The 16,533-nt window shown below is 37.5% G+C and overlaps 1 protein-coding gene across 3 annotated transcripts in view; it reads right to left on the reverse strand.

Moving 5' to 3' along the window:
• Positions 1-1,936: 1,936 nt before the first annotated feature.
• The window catches only part of LOC130104014 (membrane-associated guanylate kinase, WW and PDZ domain-containing protein 3), a 132,970-nt gene continuing 118,373 nt past the window's right edge, over positions 1,937-16,533 (reverse strand). The window contains exons 11-22 of one of the 3 annotated variants that reach the window (XM_056270392.1): positions 15,383-15,414; positions 13,810-13,969; positions 12,382-12,476; positions 12,061-12,253; positions 11,770-11,949; positions 10,182-10,379; positions 9,642-9,729; positions 9,351-9,456; positions 6,833-6,970; positions 5,806-5,941; positions 3,653-4,659; positions 1,937-2,807 (exon numbers count right to left, since the gene is read on the reverse strand). In XM_056270392.1, the coding sequence (XP_056126367.1) occupies positions 3,680-4,659; positions 5,806-5,941; positions 6,833-6,970; positions 9,351-9,456; positions 9,642-9,729; positions 10,182-10,379; positions 11,770-11,949; positions 12,061-12,253; positions 12,382-12,476; positions 13,810-13,969; positions 15,383-15,414 (2,306 nt within the window). In that variant the 3' untranslated portion in view covers positions 1,937-2,807; positions 3,653-3,679. Of the gene's footprint in view, positions 2,808-3,616; positions 4,660-5,405; positions 5,491-5,805; positions 5,942-6,832; positions 6,971-9,350; positions 9,457-9,641; positions 9,730-10,181; positions 10,380-11,769; positions 11,950-12,060; positions 12,254-12,381; positions 12,477-13,809; positions 13,970-15,382; positions 15,415-16,533 lie in introns of those variants that run through there. The other 2 variants (XM_056270394.1, XM_056270393.1) reach the window with 2 other exon arrangements.

Raw genomic sequence — 16,533 nt, forward strand, 5'->3', positions numbered from 1 at the left:
GGGAGGTGTGTTTTTCTATTGGGTAGGGGTGTGTTCGTTTGAGTGTCGATTTCAAATATCAAGTGTTTCTCAGAAATCAAAAGACAGTTCAAATAATATAGAAACTCACTTGATTTTTCAAAAATACATTTGATTTGATTTTGCATAAAACTTTACATGACCAGAACACCAGGATATGACTTTATTTTCTTTACACTGACTTTAAATATTTCCTCCCATTATTAAATAATTACTTAGAAAAATAACAGCACAAATTTACATAATTCTATTCTTGGTTCTGAGAGAGCACTCAGCTATTTTTTATAAAGGTGCTGTACAATATTTAAACATTTACATGAATCAGACCACATTATATTGAGACCATATGTATTTAGTCTAATATGAGGTGATTCTAGGCCTAACTTTTAAATATGAACACTGATATGAGTTATGTACAGCAGATGCTAACATTGCTTTTATGACATTTCTTCACGTTGTCGAAGTTTCGAAGTCTGTCATATGCACAAAAACACAATGTAACACCACCACAACTTATCGTGTACAATAATCTTGTCTTTGTAATTAGTTTGCGTTCTCATCCTTTATATCAAAGCTGTGTCACACAGCTGTTAGTTACATATCCAAAGCCTGAGGTCATAGTCACTTTACACACATATGGAATGGCCACCAGTCCTTTGGTATTGATAGATCATTTCCTATGAATTCACACCTTACACATTAATCTTGGCCACATTTCAGACCTCAAAACCCCAATAAATAAGCCCTTTCAGAAACCTCCCACAACTGATCATGTGATGCAAGCATGTACAAAATTAGCTGATGATCATCAAATAGATAGTTAGAAGACATTATACCCGCAACAATCCTATTTTTAGGAGTGAAAATCATTTCTCCCCTACTTCAGACAGTGATTCTTTTCACATTAGGGTGAATCTCTCTCACACACACAAAACCTGCCTGGGTCATATTTCACCACATCAAAAGAAAAAAAAAATAAGAAACCTTAATTTGCATAAAGACAATGAAGCCTAATGAAGTCTATTCTTAGGATTTTTGGCATTGTGATATTACTTGCATAAATGTAAGCACATTTCTCCCCTAAAAAAATCTCTGTAATTGATCCATACAGTTTGATTTTGACGGCAATGATATGTTTTTATATTCTCATTATTTAGTGCAATATTAAATGTATTTATTTTAATATTAATATTAAGTAATTAAATTATATATATATATATATATATATATATATATATATATATATATATTAATATAAAATGCATGTGTATACTATACGTATATACACACACATCTTTTTATATTTTAAGTTCAAGTTAAAGGTATAACAGGCCTCATTTTCTTAATGCCAAATATTTTTGTATAAGTAAAACTTTACTTATTGCTTTTATATAAAATGCATTATAAAATCATTTTTAAATTAATTAATTATGCCTTTTAATGCTTCTTATACTGCATTGTATGGTGGAATAATTGTAACCACAGTTATAATAGATGATAATACTTATCTATCCATTAAACACACCTTTAGGAATTTGCATTAAAACATGACAAACTACCAATTTCAGATGTAACAAGGAATCTGCTAATATAATGCATTTTAACTTTGGTTACAATTATTTATGAGAAAATATGTAATGCATTATAATGTACTGTACATTATGAATACTTTTATAATGCATCATACTTCGAGTCTTTAAGTAAAGTGTTACCATATTTCCTTTTGAATTTGAGATGAAATATGACCCCTTTACATCCTTTACGAGGTTCACCCATGTACATTGGCTTCTGGTGGTCATAAATCAAAGGTTGACCAGCATAAAGTAAAGTATAGCTTCATAACTGAGGGCTTGAATTGCTTCCACTGCTTGTATTCATCTTGAGCAGACTGGACAATCCATGTACAAGAAAAAATAAATAAAACATAAAATAAATATTTACTATATTAAATCTGATTTCATAGAATATTTAAAAATACATTTGCATGTACCATTTGTTTTGTGACAAGTCAAAACAGTTGCTACAAGGTAAAACTACCATGGTGCTTAGCAAGAGCCTGGATCTCTACACCGAAATCAATGTCACAATCTGTTATAGCTACATGTATCTATTCATATTTCAATAAATAAAACATCTGATCATCTTCTTGGTATCTTAAAGCACAAGTTTCTGGTCGTTTGCAGTTATAATATTTGGAGATCAGGGAGTCAAAGACATGGAAGAGAAAGAGAACAGTCTGAAAAGTCCCTGGTAAAGCCCCCAATCATCATAACAGTTCTTATTTACAAGGTTCGGAAACATTAGAGACAACCTGCACGGGTCTAAAAGGCATGCAACAAAACAAGGAGTTTGTGTGTTTAACTTTGCATGCAGGAAAGAAAAAAAAAGTTTCTTTGGGGTAAGGACGTGCTGTTTTTAACCGAAACAAACTTGCATTGTCGTTTTGGTGACTGATGGGGCGTGCCGTGTTCTCTTAAATTGCATAAGGAAGGATTGCATTGTGATGTCAAGAGAGTCCTTGTGTTGCTTAATATCAGCTGGCTTGAAGGAAATTAAAATGGAGCTCCATGCGTTTGACCACAAAGCCTCAGAAATTGCCTGTCCAAGATGATTAAGCAATGATCTCCATAAAGCGGTTTGGATGAAGCCTCAGTCTGTTTGTGTAACAGTGAGACTCCTGATTACAAACATTTATAAATTATTTCAATGAGAAGCTCATGCTGACCACTGTCCAAAGAGAAGGACATGAACATGGTTCACGTCATAAGCTACTGTAAGCAGAAGTAAGCCTGGACGGGAGACCACCTGGAGAAAAACAAGGTGTAAGGCCAAAAACATATTTGTGGAAAGTATGTGAACAAACGTGAGAATGCTTGGCCTATGCACTGAAGGTACAGAGCTTGCGTTATTGTGGCGGCTATAAACCTCTCTATTCAATCAGGTGATAAAGGTAAGACCTAGGGATGTCTGTGCCTTTAAACCAGATTGTTTATTACTCAGATAGCTAGCTTTAAACAAGTCAAGAGCTAAAAGTTGGCATGAAATGAAAATTCACTGTTTATTGTGAACAATTCATTGACTGCATGCTCCCATTCAGACCTGCCTCCATCCAATCAAAATTTGATGGACAGAACCAAGTCCCTGACCAGCATTTGCTTTCTATGGATGCATGATTTCAGTTGAATGACCCACAATTTCAGTAATCGGATAATATTAGACATTTTCCACAACCTGAGTATACTCAAAAAAGTCCTGAAGCTGGTTGTATACGTTTTTGAGTTTTCTCAACTTGATTTTTTACAGTGTCGGCAACCCGTTAAGAGAAGTTAGGCAATAACATTCTGCACAAGTATGCAGGTTCTTGTAACACTGAGCCATTGGACATAGACTTGTAAAGAAAACTCCCTTGAGTACAAGATGTTTAGTCTTGTAGTCAAGGGGCCAATAGTTTTCTTCAAATGTATGTGACAATAAACCAGAAGTGTTGTAATTAAGCGATAAACACGTCGAAAGTTTACTAACTTGCTCAGCAAGATTCTCTTCCAGATGTTGCTCTACCATGACAGCAGATAGTTTCTGCTAATGTGCCTTATAATGCATTAAATCTTAGCTAGAAGAGTTTGCATTCACGTACATGCATATGTTTCTGGTCTTAGACCTTCTATTCCCAAGCATCATCAATCTGCTCGGAAACATCTCGCATCACTTCCTCGTGAGTGAGAATGCGAGCATAACTAGGGATCTTCCAACGGCCATCGTTTAAGGGTCCTGGGTGATCAAACACTAGACTCGCTCTAGCGGTTACTGAAGCTGCATCTGTGGTGACAATGTCGTCATTCCGGTGTTCACTCTCATTTCCTTTTCTTTTGTTTTCATCCTTGTCTGTAATCACTTCCTTCTTGTTTTCTTCCCTTTGATCCCTCAAAGATCCCTTATCCTTAGTTTTTTTGCTCTTCCTGTCTCCCTCCTGTTTTTTCTTCTTTTGGGTGCTTTTGAGCTTAGCTTCCCCTATTGGCTCAACCGCTTCATTCTCTTTTTTGCTCCTCACTTTTCTCTCAGCTCTCAACCTCTCCTCCCGTTCTTGGGCCTCACTTCGCTTCCTTCCTCTAGATTCCTGTTTTTTCCTCCTTTCAGCGTCACTTTTCTTCTGGTCCACGCTCGGTGTCCCCTTCGCACGGCGTTCCTCTTTCTGTCCAATTACCACTTCCTGTCCTTCACGCGTTGACTTCTGGGGGCTGACTGAGCGACTGTGTTGGCAGGACTTTCTGTTCTTGTGGGAGTCTTGAGTGCTTTGTTTCAGATTTTCTTTGTAGCTGCGAGCTTTGTCTTTGTCTTTGGATGGGCTTTTGGATTTCTCTGTTTCTCCGAGATCAAGGAGATTCTCTGCGGACCGACTCTTGATGCGGCGTTGCTGCGAGACTCTGGAAGAGCTGGTGTTTCGTGGTTTGGCACTTTTCTCCCTCTTGCTGTCTTTAGTGCGAGGATCCTCGCAGGCCAGATCCAAGGAGCCAAAGGAGCTTGTCAGGTCTGGCGTTCCCTTCTTCGCTGAGGTGGATGATGGATGAAGGAGAGGAGAACTGAGAGGAATGTTGGATGTGTTGGATTCCGGCGGATCAGGAAGGATAACATCTCCTGTAGAACCTAAGGGTGAAAAGATTTGCAACTAATTAAAGCCTTATTAAAAATTATCATAATAACCTATTTTTTTTTTTGGAGTGATTTTGCATACATGTGCTTAATTCCAGAATGCTAGGTTGTTGTGGTTGTCTGCACATGTAGTTGACAGAAAGTTATGGGTGGTTGCTATTTAATTGCTAGTGTATATATTAGAACTGCACGATTCTGAATATATCACAATTTTTTTTGTTTCAAATAGAGATCACGATTCTGAACAGCCAATTAAACAAAATAACATGTAATTTACTAGAGGTTCTAACAAAATATTAAGTACTGCAGTCAATTTAAAAATGTTTAATTAATATGAATGAATTATTATTATTTTTTAAATCAGTTTTGAATTGACTCACTCATAATTTTTTCACTTGTTTCATTACTGTATGAATCAGCGTTTTTGAACGAAACTCTTGAATGAATGATTCAATGACAATACATTTTTAACAGTCACCTGTCGCCTGGTAATGCAACGATGTAATCGATACAATCGTTATTTGAAGTGGCAGTATGATTTTGTCAAAGGTTTAATAGACAGGTGAATTGTTGTCGTTTAGGAATAAGATCGCGTGGGTGTTTGAATCAAGATTGCAATATTTTAATGATTAATCGTGCAGTTCTAATATAAATGTCCTATTAATATAAACTTGGACACTAAAGCAAAAAAAAAGTTTAGCAATTAGGAAGCATAGAAAGTGTAGTGAAAGTCCCATTACCAAAGAAAAAAGACCTAGAGGAAAAGAGGCTGTTAGTGATGATGTTCCTGGGGGCAGTAACACATCGCAGATGAGCTTACACAACCTGCACAGAAAAGAAAGAAAGAAGGAAAGAAGGAAAGAAGGAAAGAAAGAAAGAAAGAAAGAAAGAAAGAAAGAAAGAAAGAAAGAAAGAAAGAAAGAAAGAAAGAAAGAAAGAAAGAAAGAAAGAAAGAAAGAAAGAAAGAAAGAAAGAAAGAAAGAAAGAAAGAAAGAAAGAAAGAAAGAAAGAAAGAAAGAAAGAAAGAAAGAAAGAAAGAAAGAAAGAAAGAAAGAAGTTAGTAACTTGTGTGGTCTTGATGTTCTTACAGTATGCTTATATATCAGCACAGCAGTATCCTGAGTTTGTGTCATTACTCACTGTTCTCTGCTAAGAGGGCTTGTGGTCGCAGTAACAGTAGCACTTTGTTTCCTCCAGCTTGGATCAGCTCAATGGCTCTAGTGTGACTGATTCCTTGTGTCTGTTCTCCATTGATCTCAACTACCTGATCTCCTACCTGCAGAGACACAATCAGGCGTAAGATCATCAAACACATGAAAAACATTGTCACCTTCTTCTTATAAGGTTGTACTCAGTGTTGTGCCTGAACGTGTGGGCGAACGTGAACTGAACGTACTGTATTCCTGCCTGATGAACGTTACTGTGAACTCGTTCATTCTGGCGTCTGTGAACGCACGCTCTCTCAGTTTAACTTCGTTCAATAGGGTGCCAGATTTCTATAGAGCCTTCCAGGCGAAAACCCGGCTAAAACACGCGTAAACAGGCCTTAATATGTAGCGAAAAAAACACCCAATCTGGCAACACAAGCCACCAGTGTCGCACCGCCGCATGCGTCATCAAAACAAAAAGCAGCATGTAGTCGACAAAGCAGCGAGCGAGGAGGCGTCGTATGATTATTTAAACGAGTTTTATGACAAGGTCGGTGAGGATGGGAAAAATCTTACATTTCTGTGCAAACTTTGCCCGTCGATAAAATAATTGCTGTCTGTGGCAATAATAAATTTTTTTTAAAAAGCTCGCAGCAACATATAGAAAAAAAGAACTATGAACTAGTTCATTTTTTGAAGTATGAACTATGAACTGAACTAGTTCATTTTAAAATTTGTGAACTGAACTTTGAACTAGTTCATGTAGAAAATGAACTTTCCCAACACTGGTTGTACTTCACAGCACTTTAAAAAAAAAACATTTCTCAAGACATCTGTAAACAACGGTTTGACATATTTAGATTTTGATAAAAAAAGGTGTAGTATTCAGCTTTCCTTAAAATTTTACTACATTTAAATGCACTGCAGATGCTTCCCCAAAATTGCTGCAGAAGATGCAAAAAGTTTGCCGATTCAATCCACAATATATGAGTTATTAAAGAGTGGTGTTCTGTACTGACGTGTATCCTGCCATCTTGTAGAGCGGGGCCGTCCTCAGCCAGCCGCAGGATGTAGAGGCCCATGTTATACTCTGTTCCCCCTCTCAGACTAAAGCCGAAACCACGAGGACCGCGCTCCAACTCAACCGCAATACAGCCCTAGGTAGAAAATGCAATTTATTCCAGTGATGGCATGAATATATGAAGTATAACCCTGGATTAAATTAATTTAGTCTTGGCTTAAATACCTAGTATATGTATAAAGTATGACATACTGTATATTGGGGCTGCATGATATTATAAAAAACTGACATTGCAATATTTTGCTTTTCCGCAATATATATTGCGATAAGACAACAATTTCACCAGATGATTTGAATGGCTCTATTTGTTGAGACTCAATCGTTCTAGGATGATTGAGGTGATTTTGTAGCAGAGCACATCTGCATAGAAAATAATAAACACATTACAAGCATGTCATGTGGATGGAAGGAGAACCCAGGCGCAGACAGCAGATGACACTCAAATGATTTATTTTGGACAAAAACAGAAAACAAAACCCACGAGGGGGTAAAACAGGACTGGAGCAGAGTATAACAAGACTAAGACACGATGATAAACAAAGACTCTGACTTAACAGGAAACGAACTCACAATACTGATTAAACAGGTCTTCAGACAATATACTCACAGGGATTAACACGCAAAGTTAGACAATGTACCGACACAGGACAGCAAACACAAGGGGATTAAATAGGGAGACACTAATGACAAAGACAGGTGAAGCTGACTAGACAAGGACAGGTGAAACTGACTAGACAATAATGACGAGACGAGGATAACAAGGGGGCGGGGGTAACGTAACGAGACAACACAAGCACGTGGCCAAACAATTGGCCATGCGCTTGTACACAAAACATGATTCTGTCATGATCCTGCCACAAGACAAGAGGAATCAAAGACATGATGGCAGAATCATGACAAAGTATAGATAATAATAATAAACGGGGCAATTCCAAGAGCGTCCTCGCACGCACCATCAGTGCTCGGGCCCTAATACATACAATAGAACAAAGATACAAATGAAATAAGCAGTGCTTTATGTTTTTCCAGTAAATCTAACATTATTCAGGTACAGAAATTGAATTATCAAATGTAAAATAACATTGCAGTCTTCACTGTATAAATTAAATATAGTTAATTCATTCATTCATATAATTTACCTTTGTTAAAGCTACAAAAGTGTTTTTTTCTCTTTCTCTTTTGTTGTCTGATTAACATTGGTGACACAAACAGCTGCGGGTATACTTTAAAGGAACACTCCGACTTTTTGGGACTTTAGCCAATTCACCTTATTCCCCAGAGTTAGATAAGTCCATACATACCTTTTTCATCTCCGTGCGTGCTATAAGTCTGTTTGACGCACCCACCGCTAGCCTAGCATAGCACAAAGACTGGATGTAAATGGTTGCAGCTAGCATTAATCCAAATAAGTGACAAAATAACGCAAACATTTTCCTATTTAAATGTTGTGATTTGTATAGTCACAGAGTGTACAAAAAACAAAGTCACATGAGACACAGACATATTTTAACAGTATAAATACTGGGAACTATATTCTCAGAAGGCGAAGCACTGCTACTTGGGCGGAGTGATAACCGCAGCACCTGAGACGCGCTCTCTCTGCTCCTCACCACGGCGCGTCTCAGGTGCTGCCTTCTTAAATATAGTTCCCAGTATTTATACGGTTAAAATATCTGTCTGTGTCTCATGTGACTTTGTTTTTTGTACACTCTGCGACTATACAAATCACAACATGTAAATAGGAAAATTTCGTTATTTTGTCACTTATTTGGATTAGTATGCTAGCTGCAACCATTTACATCCAGTCTTTGTGCTAAGCTAGGCTAGCGGTGGGTGCGTCAAACAGACTTATAGCACGCACGGAGAAGAAAAAGGTATGTATAGACTTATCTAACTCTGGGGGATAAGGTGAATAGGCTAAAGTCCCAAAAAGTCGGAGTGTTCCTTTAAGATGAATGCACGGATCCAATATAATGATACGCATACGTTTTCTTTCTCCATTGTTTACAACACATAATCGACTGAGAATACTCAGCATTTTAACTTAATTTTGCGTGCACATGTCCGTTCGAGCTAAAAAAGAAGCGAAAGAGAACTGAATTTGGTGTTCACGTGCTGTCTGCGCGGCTCTGTGTGCGTTCCAGTCTGCTTGCGCTTGATGTTTAAACTGATAGGACTTTAAAAACACATGCAAATGATAAACTTTCACTCTATGATGTTTAAACTTTGCAATTAATCTGCGTTCCGAACTAGTGGGCTGTTGGACTACGATCCCTATGTTGACATCGCACATCCTGTGATGTGCGCACATCGCGATATCGATGCTAAAACGATATATCATGCAGCCCTACTATATATAATATAATATATTTTTTATTTTGCATCATATATTACATTAGATGTGATGACTTTAGATAAAGTTTAGGTACAGTTTATGATATAAGTGTGACTCTTACCTGTTTTGAGTTGGCGACACACAACGTTCCCTGTTCACTCATGGGAAGAGCTTTATACTCCGTCCAGATGAGCTCATCCCTGATCTCATCCATATCCAAATTATATCTGCACATAAGTAACATGTATTATAGATGAGAAGGCAGGGTAAATCCTCTTAAATCCCTTAAATCCTCCATATGTGATTGGAGGTTAATTATATTGGCTATATGGTTGTAGAATTTACATGAATTTACAACAAATAGGAAATAAGCACATTTATAGTGGTTTAAATATGTAATAGTGGACTGCACCTCTCATCCTGAGTGGATTTGAAAATCTTGTGCTGAGGTGCTGGACTTTGTTTGGCCGAGCTTGCTCCTGAGGGCGGACCTTTGTACTCTAAACAGCCAATCAAAACAGATGGATTGTCATATGAAATGCTAAACTTCAAGTGTTAAAAGTCCTTTTTACCTCCGTATTATGACATACTAATGATAAATAAATAAGATCAAGAACGTTTTAACTCCAAAAGCCCCTCCAATTAATGCTTTTTGTTGTATGATATTCATACCTAGGAGCCAACAGCAATTAAACATGACAGAGAAAAATGAACTGTGTATTTTCATGCTTTGTATTTGAAATAAGCTAGTAATTGGTCTAAGTGCCCTTTTTAAAATGTTAAATTTAAATATGCATGCATAATTAATATCAAATTCTGCTGTGGATATTAGCATTTTAATTGAAGCTACATCATTGCCCTAGTGTGACAAATCAAAGCATGAGGCACAGGTTGAGAATGCAGGAATATGTACTGAGGCAGTATTTATGTGACATTTCATTTTCTCACTCACCGTCCTCAGGAACCACGGTGAGCGTGACTGAGTTCCCTGCGTCTTTGATAAGCTGAACAATGTCGTTGTGGGAGAGCTCCACAATGGACTGACTGTTCACAGCGGATATGCGGTCGCCCACATTCAACAACCCGCAGCGGTCAGTTGGACTGCCCTCGATTATTCGACCGATCTTATGAGGAATCACTGCAACACACACTTAGGCAAATCACTTAGCAGAATTAGAACGGCTTGTGTTGTATTTATAGTAATAATGAATTCATCGTAGGAAATGTAACAATTCTGAGTTTATGCAAAACTAAAAAACTGCTGGATGGAGCAGAATGGAACAGAGCGCATGGGTCCCAAGACACTCTTTAAAAATTAAACTACTGTATTTTTAACATAACATGCCAAATGAAATTCTGGTGACACAAGATGCTCAAAAAACAGCAACAAGTTTTGATACAACTGCCACGGACTTCCATTTACATGTGTGTGGCTGTAGCGGTGATACAAAGGTATTAAAGAAACAACTTTGAGATGCAAAATGATAAACATTTAAAGAACAGCACATGGTCAACATGACATTAAACCACCACTATTAAGGTCAAATTTAATTTTTTAATAAAAATAAATAAATAAATACAACATCTAAAAGTAGTTGACTTTACTAGTTGTTGATTATATATAAAATAAAATCAAACTAAATCAAATAATAAAATCAAATAAAATGTAAAAAATCAGGTAAAATATTTTACTGTTTTTAAAAATTAAATATTCATATAATATATATATATACACTACCGTTCAAAAGTTTGGGGTCAGTGAGAATTTTATTTTTATTTTTTGGAGGAAAGAAATCAATACTTTTATTTATCAAGGACAGTAAAGACATTTATAATGTTACAAAAGATTCTATTTCAAACAAATGCTGTTCTTTTGAACTTCCTATTCATCAAAGAATCCAAAAAAAAACAAAAAAAACTGTACAACTGACAGACCAACAACTGTTTCAACATTGATAATAATAATAAATGTTTCTTGAGCATCAAATCCTCATATTATACTGATTTGTGAAGGATCATTTGACACTGAAGACACTGACACTGGTGATGCTGAAAATTCAGCTTTGATCACAGGAATAAATTACACTTTACTATATATTCACACAGAAAACAGCTGATTTACACTGGAATAATATTTAATACTATAACTGATTTTTGTTGTATTTTAAATCAAATAAGCGCAGCCATGGTTAGCAGAAGAGAATTCTTTTAAAAGTATTTAAAATCGTACCGACCCCAAACTTTTGAACGGTAGTGTATATATATATTTTAATTGCCCCCAAAAAAACTGTTCTGAATGTGTATTCTAACAATAGTTTTTCAAAATATGTCTTTTTAAACAACTAATTAAAAACAACCACAATATTCATTTAGCAGTGAAATTCTGGTGCAGGAAACAGTGTCCATAGTATTATGTAGTAAAAACTGAAGATTACATCAAATATTAGTATATAACCGTTCTGAATGAGAACCGGTTCTTGACTCCAAATCCTAGTGATATAAACATTTTATGTAAATAATGTCAATGAATCTGCTGTTACCTCCAGGTGGCGGTTTGCTCTTTGAGGTGAGAATGACAAATCCAAAGCCCTCATTATCTTTACGATGGAGTGTGATATCAAATGACTCCTGGTCCTTGACACTTGGCACCTGGATACGGGGAAGCCGGGGTGAGCCATTCACAAGTGTCATTGCCCCGCTCCCAACATCCACTTGGGCATCTATAGAGCAGAAGATTACACAGACTGACCTTTAATGAAAGCTATTCAGGCAGTTAATTACACTCCAGCACTGGTTTTTATGTCTAAGGCCTGTCAGTCAGCACTGCTCACCTCTGTAAATGACCTTCCTGCGCACTGACAGAAGCACTTGTCCGTTACGTGCTGCGTTAGTCATCAGATCCAGAACTTGTTTGTGAGATTTCCCCTTTACAATGATGCCATCGATGCCAACGAGCTCATCTCCGGCCCTCAGACGGCCTTCCTTCTCCGCCGCCCCCTGGGGAATGATGGCACCGATGTAGACCTAATGAAATTAGATGGATAGGTCATTTTAGAGCTAAGACACAAAGTCGATCTGCTAATAAATCACATAAATACAGTCCATGTATACAAATATTTAGTAATGTGGTTACAGAAGTATGAAGGACTTACTGGTTGTTCTGAACCCTCTCCCCCAAGCACACGGAAGCCAAAGCCTGTGTCCTGATCTCGCTTAATGAACACGTCCAACTCCTTAGAGTGAGGTGCTGCATAACAATAGACAGATTTACACGGAGGTATGATAAATACATTGGAATAAACCACATTCATCAATTCATCACAAAAAAGTAAAACCAATTCAATTCATGCATAGGGCTTTTTCAGTGTCTCTGCATTCAGATTAAAAAAAATTAAAGGATAGTTCTCCAAAATATGTCATTGTAAAATCTTTATTTTTTCCTCTTTGAAGCTCAAATGCCGATATTAACTTTTTCCCTGCCATTGACAAAACATTCCGGCTGTCTGTGTTTTCACTGTGACACCCTCTGAAAGAGAACTGAATCTCCGGATCAAAACACAGGCGAAAAAGAAGCAGAAGAAAGCGATAGCATATAAGGAGATGCATATGTAAAATAAGACAATCATCTGCATTAAACAGCATATAAATCAAAACGGCCTAACGTTGCCGAATGAAATGTCGACCCAGGATCAGGTCTAGCACTGTGCAACCTTAGGGGGTGTTGATGGACTCGATCTACTCCATCTATGTTTTGTTCATCGTTTTAAATCCGATCCAGATGTAGTCTTTGAAAAAAACTTGATTTTCTCAGCTTTTTGCTCAAAATGTTGCTTTTTTATGAAACTTACCCACATTCAAGTGTTAATAAAAAAGAATGCATGAAGCTAGAATACTTTTTTTTTTTTTTTTAAAGCAGAGGCTCTGTTCTTTCTTTTTATATATTGCATGTTCAGATATTCATGCAACAAAATATTCTGGGGGGCATGAAAATTTTGTGAAAATGATCAAAAACGCTGGCGGTGGCTGGCAACTTTCTTAAAAAACGCTGGCGGGGAAAGAGATAAGTAGTTGCTCTTTTCCATGCCATAGTGGTTGGTGACTGAGTTCCAAACGCACAAAAAAGTACCATAAAGATATCTTCCAAAGTATAAAAAGTCTTCCAAAGCCCTTTAATTGAAATTCATTGAAAATCTTCTGCTCATTTTAATCCTGTTTATCCTGGTGCAATATATGCAAGAACAATACATTTGCCCACAGCTCTTGTTTGTATTATGATTTGAACAGTGTTCCTCAGTGTTTTGTTCTTTTTGTCACCACTTTCGTTGTAAGACCAGGGTGACCACATTGCAAAAGTTTATTTTTATTTTGTTTCTGTGAACAACATGAAGATTTGTATATGATGAAAGAATTTTTTTTTTGGATGAACAATACCTTTAAAAACGAAGTGAAATATATATATATATATATATTTCTCAACTTCAATCCTGGCTGGGGACCCACCTACTAGAATGTTTTCAACATCATGGTGCTGTAACATAAAAGAGTTTCCTCCTTGCTGTCTCAGCTCAGCAAAGACTCACCTATGCTCTCCGGCAAAGCTTTGGGCTTGCTGTAGTGGAGGGAAGCGTCTTGTTTTGGAGAGCTACATGGCAGTGTGTTTGAGTGATAGGTCAAAGCCTGGGGAACCATGATGTCATGGCAACGGTCCAGAGTCTCAGTACTGGCACTCATCCCCGGTCTCTGTTGGAATACAAGGGGAATAAAACGTGTTTTAATACCACTTCACACAGTGACTCGCAGAGTGAACATAGATATGGACCTGAACAAGCAACATTTAAAACGGATTGCTGGGTGTGTCTTTTGAGAGATTGCAAGCATGTGTATACAGATAGATAGACTACAGAAAAAATGCTATTGTTGGATCTTGCCTTCATGGTCTGGTTAGTAGAAAAAATATTCATTACAGTTTCCATTTCAAGAGTGACACTGAAAAACACTGTCTTTCACGAAACCCATAGGAAAATAAAGCCCAACACGCCCATACTATTAATGGTTTTGTTTTTGGTAAAGTTACAGGATTTTTAAAGCATTACATTTTAATCAACTACATTTTTACATTTACTGTTGAAAATATAAGTGATGTTGTCCACACCCAAAACTCACCACCATGATATTAAGTTGGTTGCCAAGGATTGGGGGGGGGGGGGGGGGGGGGGGGGGGGGGGTTGTTATTGTGTTGCTATGTGGATTTAAGGGTGTTCTGAGTTTTCTGGGTGGTTACCAAGTGGTTTCAAGAGTGTCCTGGGTGTTTGATAAATGATTTCTAAGATTTTCCTTCTGGTCGCTAGATGTTTGTAGGTGGTTTCTAGGGTGTTCTGGGTGGTTGCCAGGGTATTTCTATGGTGTTTGGGTGGTTGTTAGGTGTATTGTTGTTAGTGTTTTATTTTTGTGGTTACTACAAGGTGGTTTCTATAGTGTCATGAGTGTTTGATAACTGCTTTTTATGGTTTCTTAGGTAGTTTAGGTGGTTGCTAGGGTGTTTCTAAGGTGTTCTGGGTGGTTGCTAGGGCATTTCTATTGTGTTCTTGGTGGTTGTTAGGTGTTTTCTTGATTTTTGCATGATTACTACAAGGTGGTTTCTATAGTGTCCTGGGTGTTTGATAACTTCTTCTTATGTGTTTTAGGTGGTTGCTAGGGCGTTTCTAAGTTGTTCTACGTGGTTTCTAGGGTTTTCTGGGTGGTTACTAGGAATTTCTGGGCTGTTCTGGATGATTGCCAGGTTGTTGTTTACAGCCCAGAGTCAAGTGCCCACCCACAAGTCTCTATGATATTCTGATCCCTCAAAATCCTTCTTCAATGTAAGTCTATGGGACAGTCTTGCCTGTTTTATCATACTCAAGTGAAAATTGTAAATCCGATCACTTAAAAAAAAAGTACAAGCCACAGGATTCATTTATGTCGCCAGTACAAATGGTGTGGAATGTGTTAGCTATCACACTTTAGTACTTTACAGGAAGGAGTTTGTTCAAATCCCAAACCCCAAGGACCAGCCATAATTGAGAAGATATTTCATAAACACAAAACAACATATTCTGCCATTTTCTCAGTTCTACAAGGTCATTATCACCTCTGAAAATCTATTATCATACTCACAGGTCGTAAACTCTTCACTGGTGATGTATGACCTAGAAACAGAAAAAAGGCAAATGAGAGACATGTAGCACTGAAAGAGAAAAAATGGGGGAACAGGCTGAGGCACTCATCAACATACAGATGGAAAAAAAAACAGGAACTCATTACTGAGAAAGTTTCTAGCCTTATTATAATGACAGCACTTCATGGTTGTTGCCTCTCAAACATGAAAAAGGCATGAGAATACATTGTTTCAGTGCTACATTATTAATTCCCATCCATCTAACTAAAAAGCTACTCAAAGAGGAAATGTCATTCAAGTGCTTTAAAGTGGGGCGTTTCCTGAGCCAATTCCGAGCTGAGTAAATCATGACACATGCGTCATCTAGGAGCCATTAAAGATGGATAAAATAAATGTACATAAGAGAAAATTATGATGGATACTACACATGAATTCTGCAGGGAGAGAGACTTTGCAAATGACAGAAGTCATGCGTAAAATAATGACGCAGCTACACTTCCATCTGTCAATTCAGAACCCACGCCGTTTATTCATTCCCTTTGTTTTCTCTGTCTTTATCTTGATTGGTGTGATTTCCATTGAATTTAATGGCTAAACCATAAATGACACAACTCACTCAGCCTTTGAGGGTTAATGGAACTGATTAAAGCATTGTCTCATTTTCCCCCTCCCTGTTTTGTTCCTCACAGAACTCTTTGCAGACACATCCTGATATTCCCCTGCCCTGTAATCTAGACTCATTTCCCAAATTCCCAGCCAACCCCACAGAGTGGGTGCAAAAATGCAAAGGGGCCTCTCCTGCCAACTGTGTCAGAAGCAACGGTCCATCATTCTTACATAATGTCTTCCTGAGAGACACAGCCTGAGTGTGATCAGTGAGCGTGGAGGAGAGGAGAACACGTCTGGCTAAAATGTAAAATTATGAAGAGGGAAAAGAATGGAAATGATTTCTCACCTGCTGAAAAATGGAGAGACAAAAGGGGAAAGAGCCTTTAGGCAATTCCCTGCTGAAAAGACCAGCATACTGGAGCTGCTCACCAGTATACAGTATGTTATGGATGCAAGTTGTTTTCTAAGAAATGTATAAATATTAAGTGAAGTGCATGTTTAAAATAAGGGGGGAAAATCTGACAATGGGGTTAGAATTCAA

The sequence above is a fragment of the Rhinichthys klamathensis genome, unplaced genomic scaffold (genome assembly GCF_029890125.1).
Source record: "Rhinichthys klamathensis goyatoka isolate OS25496 unplaced genomic scaffold, OSU_Roscu_1.1 h1tg000303l_1, whole genome shotgun sequence".
Lineage (NCBI taxonomy): Eukaryota > Metazoa > Chordata > Actinopteri > Cypriniformes > Leuciscidae > Rhinichthys > Rhinichthys klamathensis.